This window comes from Palaemon carinicauda, chromosome 1 (assembly GCF_036898095.1).
Source record: "Palaemon carinicauda isolate YSFRI2023 chromosome 1, ASM3689809v2, whole genome shotgun sequence".
Lineage (NCBI taxonomy): Eukaryota > Metazoa > Arthropoda > Malacostraca > Decapoda > Palaemonidae > Palaemon > Palaemon carinicauda.
In genome coordinates, this window is record NC_090725.1 from 267,732,035 (window position 1) to 267,752,111 (window position 20,077).

The following is a 20,077-nucleotide window of genomic DNA, read 5'->3' on the forward strand; positions in this document are numbered from 1 at the left end:
TGGAGTTGACCCAGAATCTAAACCTTGAACAAGCTGTTCTCCTTGTTGGTGGGGTTCTCTGCGGCAGACAATGCAAACATAGGGCGGGTTGCAAAGTGCGCTTTGCAAGCCGTCTCATGGTTAGACTACTGGTCGGGGTCGGTGGGGTACCTTTTCAGTATCGAGGATTTCTCCATTGAACAGAATAGGGAGGCAAGGGACAGTGACATTGGCCCATCTAACAGGACGATGCCCTGGAGTTTCACCATATATGCATAGGATTAATGCCCAAGCCCCCTCTTCAACCAAGCTAGAACCAAGGAGGGCCATGCAGTGGCTGCTGATGACTCAGCAGATAGACCTATAGGCTCTCCCAAACCCTCCATCCTCAGTTCACAAGGATGGTAAGGTTGCAGCGACCAAAGGAAATAACGAGTTTGAGTGGGTGCCAAGGAGAGAAGTGATAACACTGCAGAATGCTCTGATGGATGGCCAGTCCCTCTTTAATGGGGAGGACATCGAGGCAATTGCAGAGAGTTTGATTAAAGCAAGTCACGACTCCCTCCTCCGAGCTGTGACATCTTGTCCTTACTCTGCGGCACCTCCGCAGCACCAACCCCCTCCGGCAAATCAACAAGGGCAAAAAACTGGTCCTCAATACTCACAGCAGGCAACAATAAGGAACCAGGGCCAAAGACAACCCTTTCCTTCCAGAGGGCCCAGGAGAGGTAAGAAAGGTAGAAGACATTGCGGACGAGAGAGTTGGATGAAAGCGAGTCATGACTCCCTCCTCCAACAAGCTGTGACAGCTTGTTCTTACTCTGGAGCACCCCCTTTGCAGCGTCCCCCTCCGGCAAATTGACAAAGACTGAAAAAGGGTCCTCAACACTCACAGCAGGCAACATTAAGGAACTAGGGCCAAAGACAACCCTTTCCTCCCAGAGGACTGAGGAGAGGTAAGAAAGGTAGAAGACATTGCGGACGAGAGAGTTGGATGAAAGCGAGTCATGCCTCCCTCCTCCAATTAGCTATGACATCTATTCTTACTCTGAGGCACCCCTGCAGCAGCATCCCCATCCGGCAAAGTGACAAGGGTAGAAGAATGGTCCTCAACATTCACAGCAGGCAGCAATAAGGAACCAGGGCCAAAGACAATCCTTTCCTCCCAGAGGACCCAGGAGAGGTAAAAGAGGTTGAAGAGGACAGAGCGAATGGGCGGTTGGGAGAGAGCGAGTCATGACTCCCTCCTCCGAGCTATGACATCTCGTCCTTACTCTGCGGCACCTCCTAGAAGTCCTGCTAGCAAATAAAAATAGAGAGAGCTCATTGGGGGGCTGTGTGAGCAGGGAGGTTGCTCTACCCCAGATAACTAGCTGAGGGTTATTAATACCTCGTGAGAAAGTTTTTATGGCAAATTCATCTTGCTCTGAAACAAAGCCTAAGTAAAGAACTCAGGTTTATATAGTTAGGAAGAATACAAATTACTTCCAAATTTGTTCATCAACCTTGAGGATGAGCTTGAGTGGGAAGAATCGCATTTAGCCCTCTTTCTTCACTGCCATACAACTGCCAATGGGAAGGTGACTACCTACTGCCCTTATTGGGGAAATTTAAAGTGTAAGCATGTCCCCAGCATGAATGGCACAAAAAATAAGTATCAACCTCTCTGCCGCTCATAAAAGAGCCACCTTTATTCAACACTCCCGGGCAGGTTCGCATGTACATCTTCGGCATCAGACATAACATTCAGTCTTGAAAAGAAAAAAAAAAAAGTTAGTAAAAACCAAGTTTGTTTGAGCACCGACAGTATGTCTGTGTTAGTCGACAGCCAGAATCAAAGTGACTGTTTAGTGTACAGTACCAGAAAGGGTCAGGGCTTCCCTGCTACTAGTCAATAACTACTGACATTTAAAACTTGAATGACTGAGTTCTAGCTGCGCTAGAGTGTTCTAAAGATAGAGCAAAGGTTTGTATTTGTGTAGAAACAAACCATTATCTTACGATCCACCTCATAAATAATCAACTGGAGTGTGCCCTTTGAATTCTGTTCCATGAAATTCTCACTCAAGTTTAACTACTCAGGATTCATGTATTGTCAACTTATCACATTTCTCAGAATGTGTCAGCAGTAGTACCTTATTTTCTTTCTGCAGCACTGATTGGCTTATGCAGCAAAGGGTCATATTACCTGAACATCATATTTCTGATCAATATATATACATCTAGTGAAAAGTTAATTAGTTAGCTTGCAATAAAAATATTAAAGAAAAATATATTTTTAGTTTCATTAAGACGAATCTTTGATTAATGGACTCTTTGTTTCAACAGTCACCACCTGGCAAGAAGTGGGAGCCATTCACGAAGCCTCTCTGTTTCTGATCTGTCCCTAGCTTCATTTGTTCCTGAAACTGTCAATGAAGCCATTATCAATGGCACTTATGATAGAAATCTCAATAAAGAAACTGCAATCAACAGAAACCATGCTGGGTAAGTTATTGTAGTTATCATAATTATCTCAAACAATGTACAGTACATTTGTTCCGTAATTGGAATACAAACCACGTTATTTAATAGTGGTATTACTTTCGACGTAGCTGAAATGACAAGCCATTAATTTTTAACGAGGGTTAACTACCCACACCACTAGTTAGCGGAGGGTAGGAAGGGTAGCTTGCTACCGCTCCCCCCACACACCTGTGATTGAGCTCACTTTGCTTTCGGCTCGGATGGTGAACGGACATTGCCTCTCATCATCCTCGCCAAATATTGGCAGCCATTAACGACTTTTGTTTTTTCTTTTCTCTTGGTCTGTGTGTGTGAAGTTGACTTCTGCGACCATGCGCACCTGCCTTGAACTCTCCGGCCGCCCTTGTGGGACATATGTGTCGGTGATGGAGACTAATCCTCACACCCTTTGTCCTGCCTGCAGAGGTCAACGGTGTGATAGTGTTAATAAGTGTAGGGAGTGGTCTCCCTCCCAGTGGGAGAGGTTTGCGCGACGGCGGAAGAAGAAGTCCAAGCGGGATGTTTCTCCTTCAAAGGTTTCTTTGAAGGAAGAAAAACCCATGGCCTCTTCTTCCGTCGCCCAACCCTCCTCCGAAGCTCCTACTCCTTCGGTCTCTTACGAGAGACCGTCGAGTAGTAGCGTAGACCAAGTTATTATCAGCCAACCCCCGGGTCTCGAGAGATGATATTGCTTCCCCTAGCGAAGCAGCTCCCCCTCTCCCCCCGGGTGAGGCCTTGTCACTTACTCCCTTCTTACAGATTTGGTTTTCCTTGGGGCTTATGTGGCCACCCTCCAAGGAAGCCTTGCTGCAGTTCATCCGCATGGGTGCTTCTGCTAAGCAATCATAGTCTCTGTCAGAAGTAGATCCCCTGGCCCTTGTCGACGTTGTTGTGTCAGAGGTGTCTCATGCGGTTTCATCCATCTCCTCTGCCACTCCAGACTCTACGGCGGTTGCTGCCGACTTAGTTTCCCCCATTCCTGATCATCCTCCGAGGGGGAAACTAAGTTCAACGTCTGTCTCTCTTGCAAGTGTTTCTTCTCCTTCGGGGGAGTTCACTTATAGAGACTCCTCTTCGGAGAACTGCTGCAACACACGGTCAGCTTGCTGATCCAACCGCCCCTAGAGGGCGCATCCGTCGGAAGGCTCGCCTTCCTCTTTGCGTTAGAGGTCTCCCTTCACCAGCGGTGATGAGATACCCCTTTGGTTCATCGTCGTCACTGCAGTCCCCCGCAGAGGAGCCTCCTCTGCATTCAGACCTTCATACATCGACCATCATTGCATCTGCAACCAGTCTTGTGACTTCAGTCCTGGACCTCTCTGCTGATCGTTCGCAATCCCCTTCAGTGGATGGTCGCCCTTACAAATGGCATGCCGACCATTCATCCTCCAGACCTGCCAATATACCATCACCATTACTGTCACCGGTAGAGCCCACTGTAGCTCCACCAAAGTGCGCAGCTGCGCACCATCACTCTGCAGCTCATCCTGCGTGCCACTCGCCCAGACCTTCAGCACTCACCAGCAGCTCGTCACTCTACAACGCTTCGGCGCGCCCCTTTATCTGCTCGCCCTCACAGACGGCAGCAGTCTCTTGTGCTTACGCGCCAACGTTCGCCTACACGTCAGCGCTCTCCTGCGCACCACGCACCCACGTTCACCTGCGCACACGCCCAGGGTTGCCCATGTGCCAGCGTACCACAGCGCTCTTGCATGCCCACGATCTCCTGCGCGCCAGCACCCTCCTATGCCCATGCGCCCACAATCTCCTACGCACCAACGCTCCCCTACGCGCCAGTTCCCACCTGCGCGCCAACGCTCCCCTACGCGCCAGCACTCTCCTGCGTGCCAGCGCTCTCTGCATCCTTCATCGCCCGCGCGCCAATGAACACCTGCGCGCCATCATTCTCCGGCGCACAAGTCTGTAGGTGAGACAGCAATTACATTGCAGCCCTCACCTACGCTCTAACTCTCACCGGCATGCCAACACTCTCCTGAACATTCGCGGTCACCTGCGCGCCAACTAACTCTCGCGCGCACGCACAGAGACACGCATGAGCGCCACCATGTGCCCGCGCCAACTCTCACCTACGTACGCGCGCTAACATTCTCCCACGCGCGATCGCCAATATTCTCCCGCGCGCGAGCGCCAGTATTCACCCGCCCGCGAGCGCCAGTATTCACCCGCTCGCGAGCGCCAGTATTCTCCCGCCCGCGAGCGCCAGTATTCTCCCGCCCGCGAGCGCCAGTATTCTCCCGCCCGCGAGCGCCAGTATTCTCCCGCCCGCGAGCGCCAGTATTCTCCCGCCCGCGAGCGCCAGTATTCTCCCGCCCGCGAGCGCCAGTATTCTCCCGCCCGCGAGCGCCAGTATTCTCCCGCCCGCGAGCGCCAGTATTCTCCCGCCCGCGAGCGCCAGTATTCTCCCGCCCGCGAGCGCCAGTATTCACCCGCCCGCGAGCGCCAGTATTCTCCCGCCCGCGAGCGCCAGTATTCTCCCGCCCGCGAGCGCCAGTATTCTCCCGCCCGCGAGCGCCAGTATTCTCCCGCCGGCGAGCGCCAGTATTCTCCCGCCGGCGAGCGCCAGTATTCTCCCGCCCGCGAGCGCCAGTATTCTCCCGCCCGCGAGCGCCAGTATTCTCCCGCCCGCGAGCGCCAGTATTCTCCCGCCCGCGAGCGCCAGTATTCTCCCGCCCGCGAGCGCCAGTATTCTCCCGCCCGCGAGCGCCAGTATTCTCCCGCCCGCGAGCGCCAGTATTCTCCCGCCGGCGAGCGCCAGTATTCTCCCGCCGGCGAGCGCCAGTATTCTCCCGCCGGCGAGCGCCAGTATTCTCCCGCCGGCGAGCGCCAGTATTCTCCCGCCCGCGAGCGCCAGTATTCTCCCGCCCGCGAGCGCCAGTATTCTCCCGCCGGCGAGCGCCAGTATTCTCCCGCCCGCGAGCGCCAGTATTCTCCCGCCCGCGAGCGCCAGTATTCACCCGCCCGCGAGCGCCAGTATTCTCCCGCCCGCGAGCGCCAGTATCCTCCCGCCCGCGAGCGCCAGTACCCTCCCGCCCGCGAGCGCCAGTACCCTCCCGCCCGCGAGCGCCAGTACCCTCCCGCCCGCGAGCGCCAGTACCCTCCCGCCCGCGAGCGCCAGTACCCTCCCGCCCGCGAGCGCCAGTACCCTCCCGCCCGCGAGCGCCAGTATCCTCCCGCCCGCGAGCGCCAGTATCCTCCCGCCCGCGAGCGCCAGTATCCTCCCGTCGGCGAGGGCCAGTATCCTCCCGCCGGCGAGGGCCAGTATCCTCCCGCCGGCGAGGGCCAGTATCCTCCCGCCGGCGAGGGCCAGTATCCTCCCGCCGGCGAGGGCCAGTATCCTCCCGCCGGCGAGGGCCAGTATCCTCCCGTCGGCGAGGGCCAGTATCCTCCCGCCCGCGAGCGCCAGTATCCTCCCGCCCGCGAGGGCCAGTATCCTCCCGTCGGCGAGGGCCAGTATCCTCCCGCCGGCGAGGGCCAGTATCCTCCCGCCGGCGAGGGCCAGTATCCTCCCGCCGGCGAGGGCCAGTATCCTCCCGCCGGCGAGGGCCAGTATCCTCCCGCCGGCGAGGGCCAGTATCCTCCCGCCGGCGAGGGCCAGTATCCTCCCGCCGGCGAGCGCCAGTATCCTCCCGCGCGCGAGTACGCGCACCAACAGGCACGAGGGCTAAGTCTTCACCCGGCAGGGTCGCCATCGCCTCATTTCCCTCCCTGCAAACGCATACCAGCGCGCACTGCTGGAGAAGGGAAACAAAAACAAGCAGAGGGGTTCAGGATCCCTAAACTACCTTCTAAGGCGGACCCACCTATTACAGTGACTCCTCGTTGGGAACCTTCGGTTCCTTTCCCTTCAGGGGATCTATCTGACAGTGCATCCGTCAGTCAGCAGCCTTGGTTCAGTGCCTTGGTCAGAGCCGTAGCACGGGCGTTCAAGCCAGTTCCGTCTGATCGCTCATCAGCGACTTATAGCTCTAGACTTAAAACACGGAACCATGGCTTCCTCTACCCATTTGAAGAGGAAAAGAGGAGTTTCTGATGCGGTCACTTCCCCGAGGGCGAAGCTGACTCCGTGCAGACCATCAAGACAAGTTCCTCCAGTTTCTCAGAGAGAGACTCCCTCCCTGTCGGACGAAGACCTTCCGTCACCAAGGGAACCGCGCGAAGAGAGAGACACTTCCATCGCACCAATGGAGGAAACTTCTCTTCATGCGGAGAGTCCCCCGCAATCTGAGACCAGGAGGGACATGACACACAGGTCATCGATGTTGGAGTCTTATCTCCTTCCTCGGAAGGAGTCCAAAGACTCCAAAACTCTGCCAAAGTCCTCCACTAGGGCTAGAGCGGAGACAGCCAGCCACTTGGGGAATGTCTGTGACTCGCCCCAAGAAGATCTCTTGGGGATAGAAGGAAACTTCACTGCAAGTCCTACAGCAGGAGGAGACCAACAAGAATCAGAGCATGCATCCTGGCAGGTTCTGACTCTGAGGGTTCTCAATGGGTTTTCTGACCCAGAGATACCCCCTCGAGAGGGCAAAGACACGGTCTTAGACCGCGTCTTTGGTACTCAGAAACCCTCAAAGACCAGTGCAGCCCTGCCTTGGTCTCAAGGGATGAAGAGTACCAGGGACAAGATCTCCCAACAGCTCTGAGTTTGCCTCCTCCAACCGTGCCGGCGCTATGAACAAGCTCCTCCCACCTCCTCGGGTACAGCAAAGGAGGTATTTTGAGATCCTGGAGGAACCCAGTTCAGCTCTTCCTCTTCACCATTCTCTGGAAGAGTTAACCAGGGGAGTCCCTCTTGAGAGACTCCAGCTGGCAGGTCTCGTTCTCGGCAACCGAGATCCTTAACCAGGAGAAGGTCACGAAGTATGCGATGCAAGCTACTTCGTGGCTGGACATCTGGTTAGGGACCTTAGGTATCCTGATACGATCCGAGGATTTTTCCAAGGAACGTACCAGGAATGCTATGGAGACCTTCTTACTCTCAGGCACACGCATGATCGAGTTTCTTGCCCACCAAGTCTCAAACTTGTGGGCTAACACCATCTTGAAACGTCGTGATGCAGTGCCTGAGAGGTTCCACCTGGAGGTCCCTAGCGTCGAGATAAATATGCTCAGACATTCTTCCCTAGAGGGGTCCCATCTGTTTGAGCCAAAGGATGTGGAACTTGCTGCTGAGAGGTGGAGGAAGTCTCATCAAGACTCCCTCTTCCATAGGGCTTTAACAAGTTAGCCCTTTAAACCTCCAGCACCCCAGCAGTCCCGTCCAACCAAGACCGCAACGACGACAAAAACAGCAGCGAAGACAGTGGTGTCTAAGCCTTTTCTTGTCAAGGACAGGAATGGCAAAGAGTCCTTCAGGGGAGGAAAGAATCCTAGAGGGAGCAGCCGAGGCCGCAAACGCTAGGATAGGCATTCCCCCTGCGTTTCCACCAGTGGGGGGATGCCTACACTGTTGCTCAGACAGGTAGAAGCAACTCGGGGCCGATTCCTGGACAATCTTCATGATCCGTCTAGGATATCGCATTCTGTTCATAACATCTCTACCTCCCCTGACCAGGAATCCAGTGTCATTAGACTCCCTTGCCATGGGATCGGCAAGGGGGCAAGCCCTTCGGGCAGAGGTCTAAACCCTGTTGAAGAAGGGCGCTCTCCAAGAGGTCCCCGATGGGTCCTCAGGCTTCTTCAGTCGACTTTCTTTTAAGAAAGGTGTTTGGAGGCTGGAGACCAGTCATCGACCTCTCAGCCCTGAACACGTTTGTCAAACAAACTCTGTTTAGCATGGAGACGGCAGACACGGTCAGACTAGCAGTAAGACCTCAAGACTTCATGCGCACACTGGACCTAAAGGACGCATACTTCCAGATCCCAGTCCATCCGTCTTCAAGGAAGTACTTAAGATTCAGCCTGGACAACAGAAAGTACCAGTTCAAGGTGCTGTGCTTCGGTCTTTCCACAGCACCACAAGTCTTCACCAGAGTGTTCACCCTAGTATCATCTTGGGCACACAGGATTGGCATCAGTCTCCTCCTTATCTGGACGACTGGCTAATCCTAGTAGACTCGGTGTCAACCCTTCTCCAACACCGAGACAAACTTCTGAGACTTTGCCAGGATCTGGGGATCATGGTAAATCTCGAGAAATCTTCTCTGCTTCCTACACAGATACTGTTATGTTTAGGCATGATCATAGACACCAATCTCCACAAAGCCTTCCCATCAGACGACAGGATAACAAGTTAGAGGAAGGTCACAAGACCTTTTCTCAGACGAGAACTTCCAGCCCAATCGTGGTTACATCTCCTCAGTCACCTTTCATCGCTGGCTCGTCTAGTTCCCAATGGTCGCCTCAGGATGAGATCACTCCAGTGGCAACTCAAGTCCCGGTGGAATCAAGCTCACGACTCCCCGAACATCCAGATGCCCATGGGATCAGCGGAACTGACAGACCTCCAGTGGTGGGTGACAGACGAGAATCTATGAAAGGGAGTGGACCTTCTCGTCCTCCCCCCGGGTTTGATGCTGTTCTCAGACGCTTCAAAAATAGGGTGGGGGGCCCCACGTGCTGCACCACACAACCTCAGGCCTCTGGTCATAGTCAGAAAAGTACCTCTACATAAATCTCCTAGAGATGAAGGCTGTCTTTCTGTCCCTTCAACAGTTCCAACAGTTCCTGGCAGGCCACTCAGTGGTGGTGATGAGCGACAAAACCGCAGTAGTGGCTTATATCAACAAGCAAGGAGGTACTTTTTCGCAGCAACTATCCCATCTAGCAGTAGAGATACTGAGATGGGCCGAAATCCACTCGGTACCAATATCGGCACGCTTCATTCCGGGCAAAAGGAATGTGCTCGCCTACAACCTGAGGGAAGCATCTCAGATAGTGAGTACCAAGTGGTCTTTGGATTATCTAGTAGCCAACAAAGTCCTGACTTTGTGGGGTTCTCCGACTGTGGACCTCTTCGCAATGGCCCTGAACTAAAGGCTCCCGCTGTACTGTTCCCCAGTCCCAGACCCCAAGGCTCTCTGGCAAGATGCTTTTCAACAACGGTGGGACAACATCGACGTTTACGCCTTTCACCCTTTCTGTCTGATGAGGAGGGTACTCAGCAAGACCAGAACATCGGTCAATCTTTCAATTACCCTCATAGCTCCGCTATGGCATCACGCAGAATGGTTTTCGGACCTTCTGCAATTCCTAACAGAGCCTCCAAGAGAACTCCCTCCACGACACAATCTACTCAAACAACCACATGCCAACATATTCCACAAAGCTGTAGCTTTGCTGCGACTTTACACTTAGAGACTATCCAGCATCTCTTCTCTCAGAGATAATTTTCGTAACAAGTTGCGATTAGGATGGTTGGATACCTGCGTAAGTCATCACCAGCAGTCTACCAGGCAAAGTGGAAAGTCTTCTGTGGTTGGTGTCGTAGAAGGGGTATCTCTCCACTCGATGCCACTATTTCAGCAATAGCGGAGTTCCTCGTGTATTTGTGTGAAGAAATGCGCCTATCAGTCTCGGCAGTGAAAGGCTATCGCTCAGCCTTGAGCCTCGCCTTCAGACTGAAAGGAATGGACATTTCTTCATCACTAGAACTTTCTTTACTCGTACGGAGTCATGAACTTACCTGCCCCCAGTCAGAAGTGAGACCTCCCCCATGGAACATGGTTCGAGTTTTCAGGTCTCTTAAGAGACATCCCTATGAACCATTACGCCAGGCAACCGATCGCCATCTTACTTGGAAGACGATGTTCGTGCTAGCTTTTTCTTCGGCCAAGCGAGTCGGTGAACTTCATGGTCTCTCATACGACATCGCCCATTGAAGGGGATAGGGAGAGGTAATGTTCAGCTTCTCCCCTGAGTTTATTGCTAAGACTCAGAACCCGGGAGTAGCGGATCCACAATTCGACTCTTTCCAGATTTCTAGTCTCCGTACTGTAACAGATGACCCAGACCATCTCTTACTATGCCCAGTGAGGAGTTTGAGGCTGTATCTTAAGAGAACAGCCACAGCCCGTCCTCGTGTGCCTGCACTATTCATCAGCACAGGAAGGACCAAGAGGAGGGTCACCAAGAACACCATCCCTGTGTGGATTCGCAGGGTCATAGACCATACACTGAATCCAGACCCTTCTCCGTCACGTCGCCCCAGAGCTCATGATGTCAGGGGCATAGCTACGTCCCTGGCATTCAAAAGAAACCATTCAGTGACGCAGGTTCTTCAAGCTGGGGTATGGAAGCGTCAGACCTTGTTCACATCCCACTACCTGCAAGACGTGACCCACAGGAGACTCAATACGTTCTCTATCGGTCCTGTGGTGGCTGCACAACAGCTGGTTTAAAAACCTCAAGCTCCTTATTGGACAAGTAGCAGAAGGTTGAGGGCATTGTTCCCCGGTTTTAGTCTGCATGAATGAAAAGGTTGGACTGGCCCTTATTCTTTTCTTCATTCTCCCCTCTCTTGGGGAAAGCAGCATCTTGGGTTCTCTGCAAAGCTGACCTCAAACCACTGCAGGTAAACCATGCTCCCTTGTGTACCTAATATTAAGATTAATACTGTTGCATCCCCATACCCTGATGAGGGGGTATTGGGAAAGTCCTAGTGCACAGCTTTTCCTTCTAAAGAACTCGGAATAACTTTACCAGGACAGTCACACTGCTACATACCTCAACACACAGCTTGCGTAGGCCGCGAACCTTGCGTAGCAAGGTTTTAGCGAGGCACAGGGACTCCTTATTTCTTTAGTGCTGATACACTCAGATAAGGAGCCCCCGGGTAAAAGCCAAATTGGCTGGGATGTCCACCCCTCCTAATGGGTGAGTCACCCCTATTAAATAGCATGGTTTTTATTCCAGTTACGGAACAAATGACAAATTCGTAGATAATTTGTATTTTTCTTAACTATACAAACCTTAGCTATTTAAGCAAACTTACCTGCCAGCCCTATCCCCCTTGAAATCCTACCTCCAAGCAAAGTGAGCTCAATCACAGGTGTGTGAGGGGGAGCGGTAGCAAGCTACCCTCCCTACCCCCTACCCCCCGCTAACTAGCGGTGTGGGTAGTTAACCCTTGTTAAAAATTAATGGCTCATCATTTCAGCTACGCCGAAAGTAATACCCTTATAAAGTAGCTAAGGTTTGTATAGTTAGGAAAAATACAAATCTACGAAATTGTAATTTTAAAATGATGCAAGTTTATATGATTTTTTATATTACTTATGGACTATATATCTGCATGAGGAATCTGCACTGTACTTCATCAGTCTTGAGCTACAAAACTACTGATGACATCAAAATTTATTTCCTACTAAATAATTGTGAAATATTTTCAAGTGTGACATTTTTAGGCAAAGATAACTTTAAGTCCCTTTTCAAAAGGACTTAATAACTAACAAAAACACACATACAGTACTCAGGTTATTAATACCAAGATAAACCAGGATTGAATGTTGTTCAAGCATTTTTGAGTTTCGTGTTTTTTATAAAGTTGAAATACAGTGGAACCTTGACATACGAATTTAATTCGTTCCGTTACTATCGTTGTATATCAAAACAGTTGTATCTCAAAGCATTTTATCCCATTTAAAATAATGTAATATGTATTAATCTGTGCTAGCACTATGAAACCACACCAAAACACAGCTAAATTACATTTGTTCCAATACCGAGTACTTACCTTGAACTACTTTCTTAGGAGAGTCTGGGATCTCCTTAATCACCGACCAAGAATTTTGCATAGTTGCCCCTCTCTCCGCTACCTCTCGGGCGCTCCGGGGCGGAAGGATACTCTCCCAGGTGCGACCTGGGTCACACGTGGGGTCGTGCCTGTTAACCAGTAAGCTTCTGGTCGCGGCGGTGACTACATCTCGCTGCTCGCTCTCTCTTATCCTGGCCGTTCACCTTGTGTTCCCACGTGTTCCTTTGTGCTATCCTTCCTTGCCCCACGTGTTCCCGTGTGTTCCTTTCTCTTGTGTCCCACGTGTTCCCGTTGTGTTCGTCACCTTTCCCTTGTGTTCTTATGTTGTTTGTGTTCGCCTTTACCATGGACCCTCAGCGTCGCTGTCCCGGGCCCCAAGCTGGTAAGTCTTGTGGGGCATGGCTCTCGTTGCCTGAGGTTGACCCGCACACCCTGTGCTCCTCGTGTCGGGGGAAGAGGTGTTCCCGGAGTGCGAGTCTTGGCCGGAGCTCCAATGGGCTCTTATCGCTAAGAAAAAGAAGAAGGCTTCTAAGAGGTCGCCGAAGAAGTCAGGCCTTTCTTAGCCGTTGACGTCGCCCTCGGTCCTGTCTGAGAGAGTTTCTCCTTCGCCTTCCCCTACCCAGAGTAGGGACGAGGTAAGTCTGTTTCGGGGAAGCGGCCCATTGCCGTTCCTCATGAGTCTGATGTGGGGGATTCTGTGTTCAAGGGGTCTGTGCAGACAAGTGAGGGGTCTGTGCAGACAAGTGAGGGCTCTGCTAATGTGGCGGGAGTGTGTGCTTTAGACGAAGGCCTGGTGCCCGCAGGACCCGTCGTAAGTGTAGATCCGGTGTGGGGGGGGTGCCTGATACAGTGCCCATCCCCACACCCGAAAAGTGCTTTTCTGGTCCAGTGGCTTCCGGGGGTGGCCAGTGCAAAGGTAAGCGGCCCACGTGCTCCTCGGACCCCGACTCCATCGTTTGGAGGGCCCTGAGGACGCCCTTGAGGTTGGAGGAGGACATCAAAGGTTGATTCGACAATCTCCTCATCATCCGTTCACCCCCAGCGCCATCGGCCTCGCTCCCGTCGGACTTCATGGAGCCCGTGACCCCGAGTTCCAGACCCAGGACCCCCAGGAGACTCATGGTAGAGTCTGAAGATTCAGCCTCCTTGTACTCCGATGACTATTTCTCCTACGGCTCCTATTCATCGGATAGTTACAGCGTTCGAGACTCTAGGAGGAAGAGGAAACGATCTAGGAGGAGGAGATCGAGCCCACGCGACAGTCCGCCCAGGAAGAGGGCAAGGTCCTCGGGGAGGGACTACCATTGGAGGTCGTTGCCGAAGAAGAGGTATGTCACGGTGGTATGACATCGTAGAGTATCCAGCAGGTCGGTTGCCGCTCCAGTGCCTGCCTCGGTGGCTGCTGGAGCCACTCCCGTTGCCCTGTACAGTGTCTCTTCGGCTCCCCGCTCGCCGGGTGCATCCGTTGGCACACGTTGCCACACGTTGCTACCCCGGCCTTGTAAGTCGGCGGCTCCAACCGTGTGTAGGGAACTCCCGCGGGTTAGGCACAGAAACGTTACTCCAGGCTCTTTGGTCGCAGCGGTCCCGGCCAAGTTTCGGGATTCGCCGCTGCCACGACCATCAACCAGCGCCATCCGGGTGAGCCCGGGTAGGGTGTAGACCCATGACGGCTACCTCCGCTCCGACGGCTCTACCCGTGACGGAGGCACCCGCTCCCTCATCCTACCAGGAGGAACGGGATGCGTCTGTGCCCACGGATCCCTCCGCGTTCGAGGAGCCTCCCGACGCGGAGGTATGGTTAGTGGACGATCTAGTTGACTCGGGCGAGTGTTCTGTGGAAGAGGTCTCATCCTACCGTAAGGTGCTTGCTCTCATCCGACGGCACCATAGGTTGGACGAGCCTCAACCAATGCCTGCGCGAGCTTGGCTCTCAGGTCTTGGCAGGATGGTGGAGGATCCTGTTCAGAAGAAGCCTTCCTTGACCCTGCCTTTAGCCCCCGATGTTGCCATGGGAATGGAGCACCTGACCCTTTACGTGTCAGGACCGGAGAATTCCTTGAGATCACAGGGCTCATGCAGACTCCTACCGGGTCTCAAGACCCAGAGAAAATTCTACGTGCTAGACGGTAACCATTCAGGGCCCCACACACTAGAAGAAGTGGTCGTTACCCTGAACCAAGGCAACTCGGACGAGCGTAGCCTCAACGCTCCGGTGGTCTTCTCACAAGCGGAGGCCGCCATGATGGAGGTCACCACTCAGGACATCGTGAATGTGACCTCTTGGCTGGATTGGTGGGCCTGTACACTGGCGGACTTTAAAATCTCAAACGACCTCTCAGTGCCAGACAATCAGGCCCTTCTGAAGGAATTGATCCGCTCGGGGGCTAAGGCCATGAAGTTTCTGACACACCAGTCCCTTACCCAGACAGCCAACTGGGTTTTGAGAAGAAGGGACACTATCCTAAACAGAATATCCCGCAGGCTCCCCGAGCGAGAGGTCAAGACGGTGTTTCCTCTCCAGACGGTAGCAGAGACGATGGAGAGAGTCAGCAAGTTGAAGGGGCCAGCTGAGCCCAGGCAGCAGGAGACCTTCGCGGACGGGGCCTACCCACCTCCGCCCCCAGCTAGGCAAGAAGCATCCACCTCTTCATGGCACCAGCCTCCTTGGCCCTCCAGGGCGAGTGGTGCTCAACCCTAAACCACCTATAGAACTAAGTTCTCCGGGTCAAGGAGAGGCCGGTCAAACCGCCTTCCTAGAAGGAGATAGGAAAAGAGGCCCCCTACACCTTCCCACGCCCCTGGTGGGGGATGCCTCAAATATTTTTGGCAAGTATGGCGGGACAACGGGGCGGACCCTTGGACGGTTACTGTTCTCAGGGAGGGATACAGGATTCCCTTCCTGTCAGAGCCGTCCCCGCTGATCCCCGAACACCGAGGGGTATGGTTGGTTCCCAACGACTCTGAGAAGAAGGCAGCTCTACAGGCAGATAGATTTGTAGACTATGCTGGAGAAAAGAGCCCTGCAACCCGTGCACTAGCCGTCACCGGGATTCTACAGCAGAATCTTCCTGGTGGAGAAGGCGACGGGAGGTTGGAGGCCGGTAATCGACCTCTCGGCATTGAACAAATTCATCAGGAAGACACCCTTCAAGAATGACACGCCCAAGTCGGTGTTGGCAGCCTTGAGAGAAGGGGATTTCATGATGTCCCTGTATCTCAAGGATGCCTGCTTCCAGATTTCCGTTCACCCCTCCAGCAAGAAGTTTTTCAGGGTAAAGTTGGGCTCCCAGACTTCAATTCAAGACCCTCTGCTTCGGTCTGTTGACAGTCCCTCAAGTCTTCACAAGAGTCTTCACCCTGGTCTCAACCTAGGCACACAAGCAAGGCATCAGGCTAATAAGGTACCTCGAAGACTGGTTGCTGCTTTCAGCCTCAGAGGTAGTCTTGAAAGAACAAGGGATTCAACTCATCGATTTCTGCAAAGAGCTTGGAATAAGTATCAATCTCGGAAAATCCCATCTAGTTCCCACCACCAGGATGACGTACCTGGGGATGGTGTTAGATTCCCAACTGGTGAGAGCCTTCCCGTCCCAGGAGAGACTAGACAACCTGGACCAGGTGATCCGCCTGTTCCTGGCCGGTGCCCCAAGGAGGGCCAAGGATTGGCAGAGATTAGTAGGTCACCTGGTCGCATTGGAGAAGTTTGTTTCCTCAGGGCAGGCTCAAACTCAGACCGGTTCAGTGGAACCTGAAGGATCTCTGGTCAATGGGAAGTTCCCCACAGAAGATAATCCCAGTGTCCCTTCCCTCCAAAGAAGCTCTCTGGTAGTCCGACAGGAGGAATATGTTGAAAGGGATTCCGTTCGGCTCCCCTCCTCCGGAGATGCTGCTCTTCACGGACGCATCGAAGGAAGGGTAGGGAGCACATCTCCTCAAGGAAACAGCGGAGGGGAAATGGTCAGTGGAGGAAAAGGCCCGGCACATCAATCTTCTGGAGCTCATGGCAGTGCAGAGGGCATTGATAAGTTTCGCCCGCCTCCTTCGGGGGAACTCTGTAGCCCTCATGTACGACAATGCCACGGTAGTAGTGTACGTCAAGAAACAAGGAGAGTTAAGATCAAGGGAGTTGTGCGATCTTACAGCTCAAGTCCTAGAATGGGCCGAAAGGAACGACATTCTCCTATCGGCCAGAATCATCCCCGGAAAGAGGAACGTTCTGTCGGATGGGCTAAGCAGGACAGGCCAAATAGTGGGTTCAGAGTAGTCCCTTCACCCCCAAGTGGCACAGGAAGTCCTCCGTCGTTGGGGCTCCCCAGTGATAAGCTTGTTCGCCACAAGACTAAACGCAAAGCTCCCCGTGTTCTGTTCCCCGATACCTGATCCGACAGCAGCCTACGAAGACGCCTTCCAGCACCCTTGGGACAACCTCGACGTCTACGCCTTTCCCTCCTTCGGGATGATCAGACAGGTGCTCAACAGGTTAAGGCAGTCAAAGTCCACAGAGATGACTTTGGTAGCGCCCTGGTGGCTGGAGAGGGAGTGGTTTGTGGATCTGCAGGACCTAGGCACTCTCCCGCCGTGGCCCTTACCGGTAAGAGAAGACCTGCTAAGTCAACCACACTTCCAGAAGATGCACGAAAATCTTCAGGGGCTGAGGCTACACACTAGGAGGTTATCAAGCGGCTGTTAAGGAAGGAACGGTTCTCGGACAAAACAGCGGATAGGATGTCGGGGTATCTGCGGAGGTCCTCTTGTGTTGTGTACCAAGCAAAATGGACAACCTTTGTCAAATGGTGTGCCACTCAGAACCTACGGCCCTTGGACGCTTCGGTCCACAACATCGCAGACTTCCTGGTACACTTGAGGGATGATCTAGGGGTCTCCATCCCAGCCATCAAGGGAGTTCGAGCAGCGTTAGGCCAGGTGTTCCAACTTAAGGGCATCAATCTGGGGACCTCGCGTCACATCTCGATGCTCATCAGGAGCTTTGAGCAAACTTGTGACCCCTGTACCTCGAGGATTCCCCAGTGGGATATTGCCAAAATCCTCAAGGCCCTTTCATGGCCTTCGTACCAACCTCTCAAGGATGTATTAGACAAGGATCTCACCCTCAAAGCCATCTAACTACTAGCCCTGGCCTCGGCAAAACGAGTGTGCGAGCTCCACGGCCTGTCCTTCGAGGTATCCCACTCGAAAGGGTGGAAGGACATGACATTTAAGTTCTTGCCGGAGTTCGTAGTAAAGACCCAGAACCCTGCAATTGCGGACCCTAGGTTCGAAGAATTCTCAATTCCGGCTATTCCACGCTCGGACAACCCTAGTGACCTGCTCTTGTGCCCCGTAAGAACCATCAGGAAGTACCTTAGTAGGACAGGCAAACTCAGACCGGTGGTGAAAAGTTTGTGTCCACAGGCTCGGTCAAGAAGGCAGTTTCCAAAAACACCATATCCTTCTGGCTGACGAGGGTGATAAAGAGGACCTATGAGAGTGAGGGCTCCACGGTGTCTGGTACCCCAAGACCTCATGATATTAGAGGTCTTAGCACGTCCTTAGCGTTTGGCACCAATATGGGGGTAGGCCAAATCTTACGGCCGGGCACTTGGGCTAGACAGTCCACATTTACAGACCATTACCTCAAGGACTATATGAGGAAGTCCCTGGATGCCTTCTCCATCGGGCCAGTCATTTCGGCCATGCAACAAGTTTAGTAGTTTGGGACCCGGATTAGCCGTGGGAAGTAATCGTAAGCGACACAAGTTCCTCCTTACTATCCCACCTTCCTTGCTACCCTCTATCCCTTTCCCGAGACCCCATCCTTTATTCCCCATCCCTACATGAGAGATGGGACGTTGGAACACATCAAGTATGGATTATGAATAAAAGGTGAGTTGTACATAAGGTAGACTTTTGCGTGCTTTCCCCTACTCTCCTTCCTCCTTCTGGGAGTCCCAGACCTAGTCCCCTATCTAGGTCAAGGGCCCCAGCAAGTCTTGAACATGCCAATCTGTAAGCCACTCCCTCCTCCTAAAGTATAATCTCCTAAGAAAGTAGTTCGAGTTAAGTACTCGGTGTTGGAACAAATCACAAATTTTAAGTAATTTGTATTTTTCTTAACAGTACTTAACCTTGAACTACTTTGGGTAATGGCCCTCTCATCCTTCCCCGAGTATCTTACTGGAGTTCGAGGAGGACTTAAACATAAGCTTAGGTTAATAAGCACGATCCCACGTGTGACCCAGGTCGCACCTGGGCGAGTATCCTTCCGCCCCGGAGCGCCCATGAGAGGTAGCAGAGAGAGGGGCAACTACGCAAAATTCTTGGTCGGCGATAAAGGAGATCCCAGACTCTCCTAAGAAAGTAGTTCGAGGTAAGTACTGTTAGGATAAATACAAATTACTTGAAATTTGTGATATAATATACACAATTTATACAAAAATAAACAAGTAATAACACATTATGATAAAATAACATAGTAATGTGAGAGAGAGAGAGAGAGAGAGAGAGAGAGAGAGAGAGAGAGAATTATTCATCATTCTCTCTCTCTCACTAAATATTCTATTTTGTTTTGGAAGCATTATTGCATTTTTGAGATAATTTTCTTGGGTTTTTTCTTATCACCTGCTTTGTCTTTAGCTTTGGGACCCATGGTAAGTAATATAATAAAATAACACGAAAAATAGGCACAAATACAACGAACTATACAACAACGTGTTAACGATGCAGCACCAACAAACAAACAGACCGAACGCCATCTATTGGTCACCTATACAACTATCACTCCAATGCAAAATTGTATCTCAAATATTTCGTTGTATATCAAAGCATATATTTTCGCAAATTTTCTGTTGTATCTCAAAACATTCGTATATTAGGGCAATTGTATGTCAAGGTTCCAGGGTATCCTATTGTAATCATTTGCTTGATGTACTCCTTTTTCTCCAAAATTTCAACTTAATTGTAAAAAAATCTGTTTGTTCCAACACGAATACTTACCTCGAACTACTTTCTTAGGAGTTACTGGTAACCTCCTCTCTACCGACCAGAGTTTTGTGTAGATTACCCCCCACCCCGCTTTCTAAGGAGGCCTACCCCCGGCATTAAGGAATGTGCCCCGAGGGTAGGCTTATCGTAGGTCGATGCCCGGCCGGGTCAGCTTCATCAGTAAGTTCTCTGGTCGCGACGTGTGAACACCTCGCCCTCGTTCTCTATCGATCCTTTGTGTGCGTTCTAGTGCCCCAAGTGTTCCCCGCGTGGTAACTTGTGTTTTCCAGTGTACGTTTCCCGGGTGTTCCTGTGTGTTCACCTTCCACCCGTGTGCTTACCCAGTGTTTTCATTGATTCCCTTCGTGCTTGTGTCTTGCGTTGTGTGCATTATGGAGCAAATCCGCCGTTGTCCGGGGCCTAGAGCCGGTAAATCGTGTGGAGCGTTCCTCTCCAAGCCTGAAGTGGATCCTCACTCCCTTTGCTCCTCCTGTAGGGGAAGGGTTTGTTCGTCAGCAGATACGTGCCCCGAGTGTGTAGACTGGAGCGATATCCAGTGGGTACGGTACGGTACCAAAAAGAGGAAATCGGCGAAACGTTCCCCCAGGAAAGCTAGTGTTACTTCGGCGCTACCATCACCCAGTGAGCGGTCCGACGGGGCCTCTGTTTCGCCGTCCCCTACACAGAGTAGGGGACGAGATAAGTCTGGTGTAGAAAATGAACAAGGCGTCCTTTCCCAGGAGCCTAGTGAAAGTGCAGTGCCGATTGCGGGCCCTTCTAGGGCTAGTGAAGAACCCAGTAGTGCGTCCGGAGAGTCGGCCCTTGTGCTGGGGGGGCATGCTTCCTCCAATGACCCCTTGTGGGGCAGTAACGCGGTGTCTGTATCTTCGCCGC

At 52.4% G+C, this 20,077-nt stretch overlaps 1 protein-coding gene across 3 annotated transcripts in view; it reads left to right on the forward strand.

Moving 5' to 3' along the window:
- LOC137644650 (F-box/WD repeat-containing protein 7-like) overlaps positions 1 to 20,077 on the forward strand; it is a 187,884-nt gene that overhangs the window by 37,262 nt on the left and 130,545 nt on the right. For 2 of the 3 annotated variants that reach the window (XM_068377604.1, XM_068377610.1), the window contains exon 3: positions 2,308 to 2,466. The exons of the other annotated variant lie outside the window; for it this stretch is intronic. In XM_068377604.1, the coding sequence (XP_068233705.1) occupies positions 2,308 to 2,466 (159 nt within the window). The remainder of the gene's footprint in view (positions 1 to 2,307; positions 2,467 to 20,077) is intronic. 3 annotated transcript variants of the gene reach the window in all.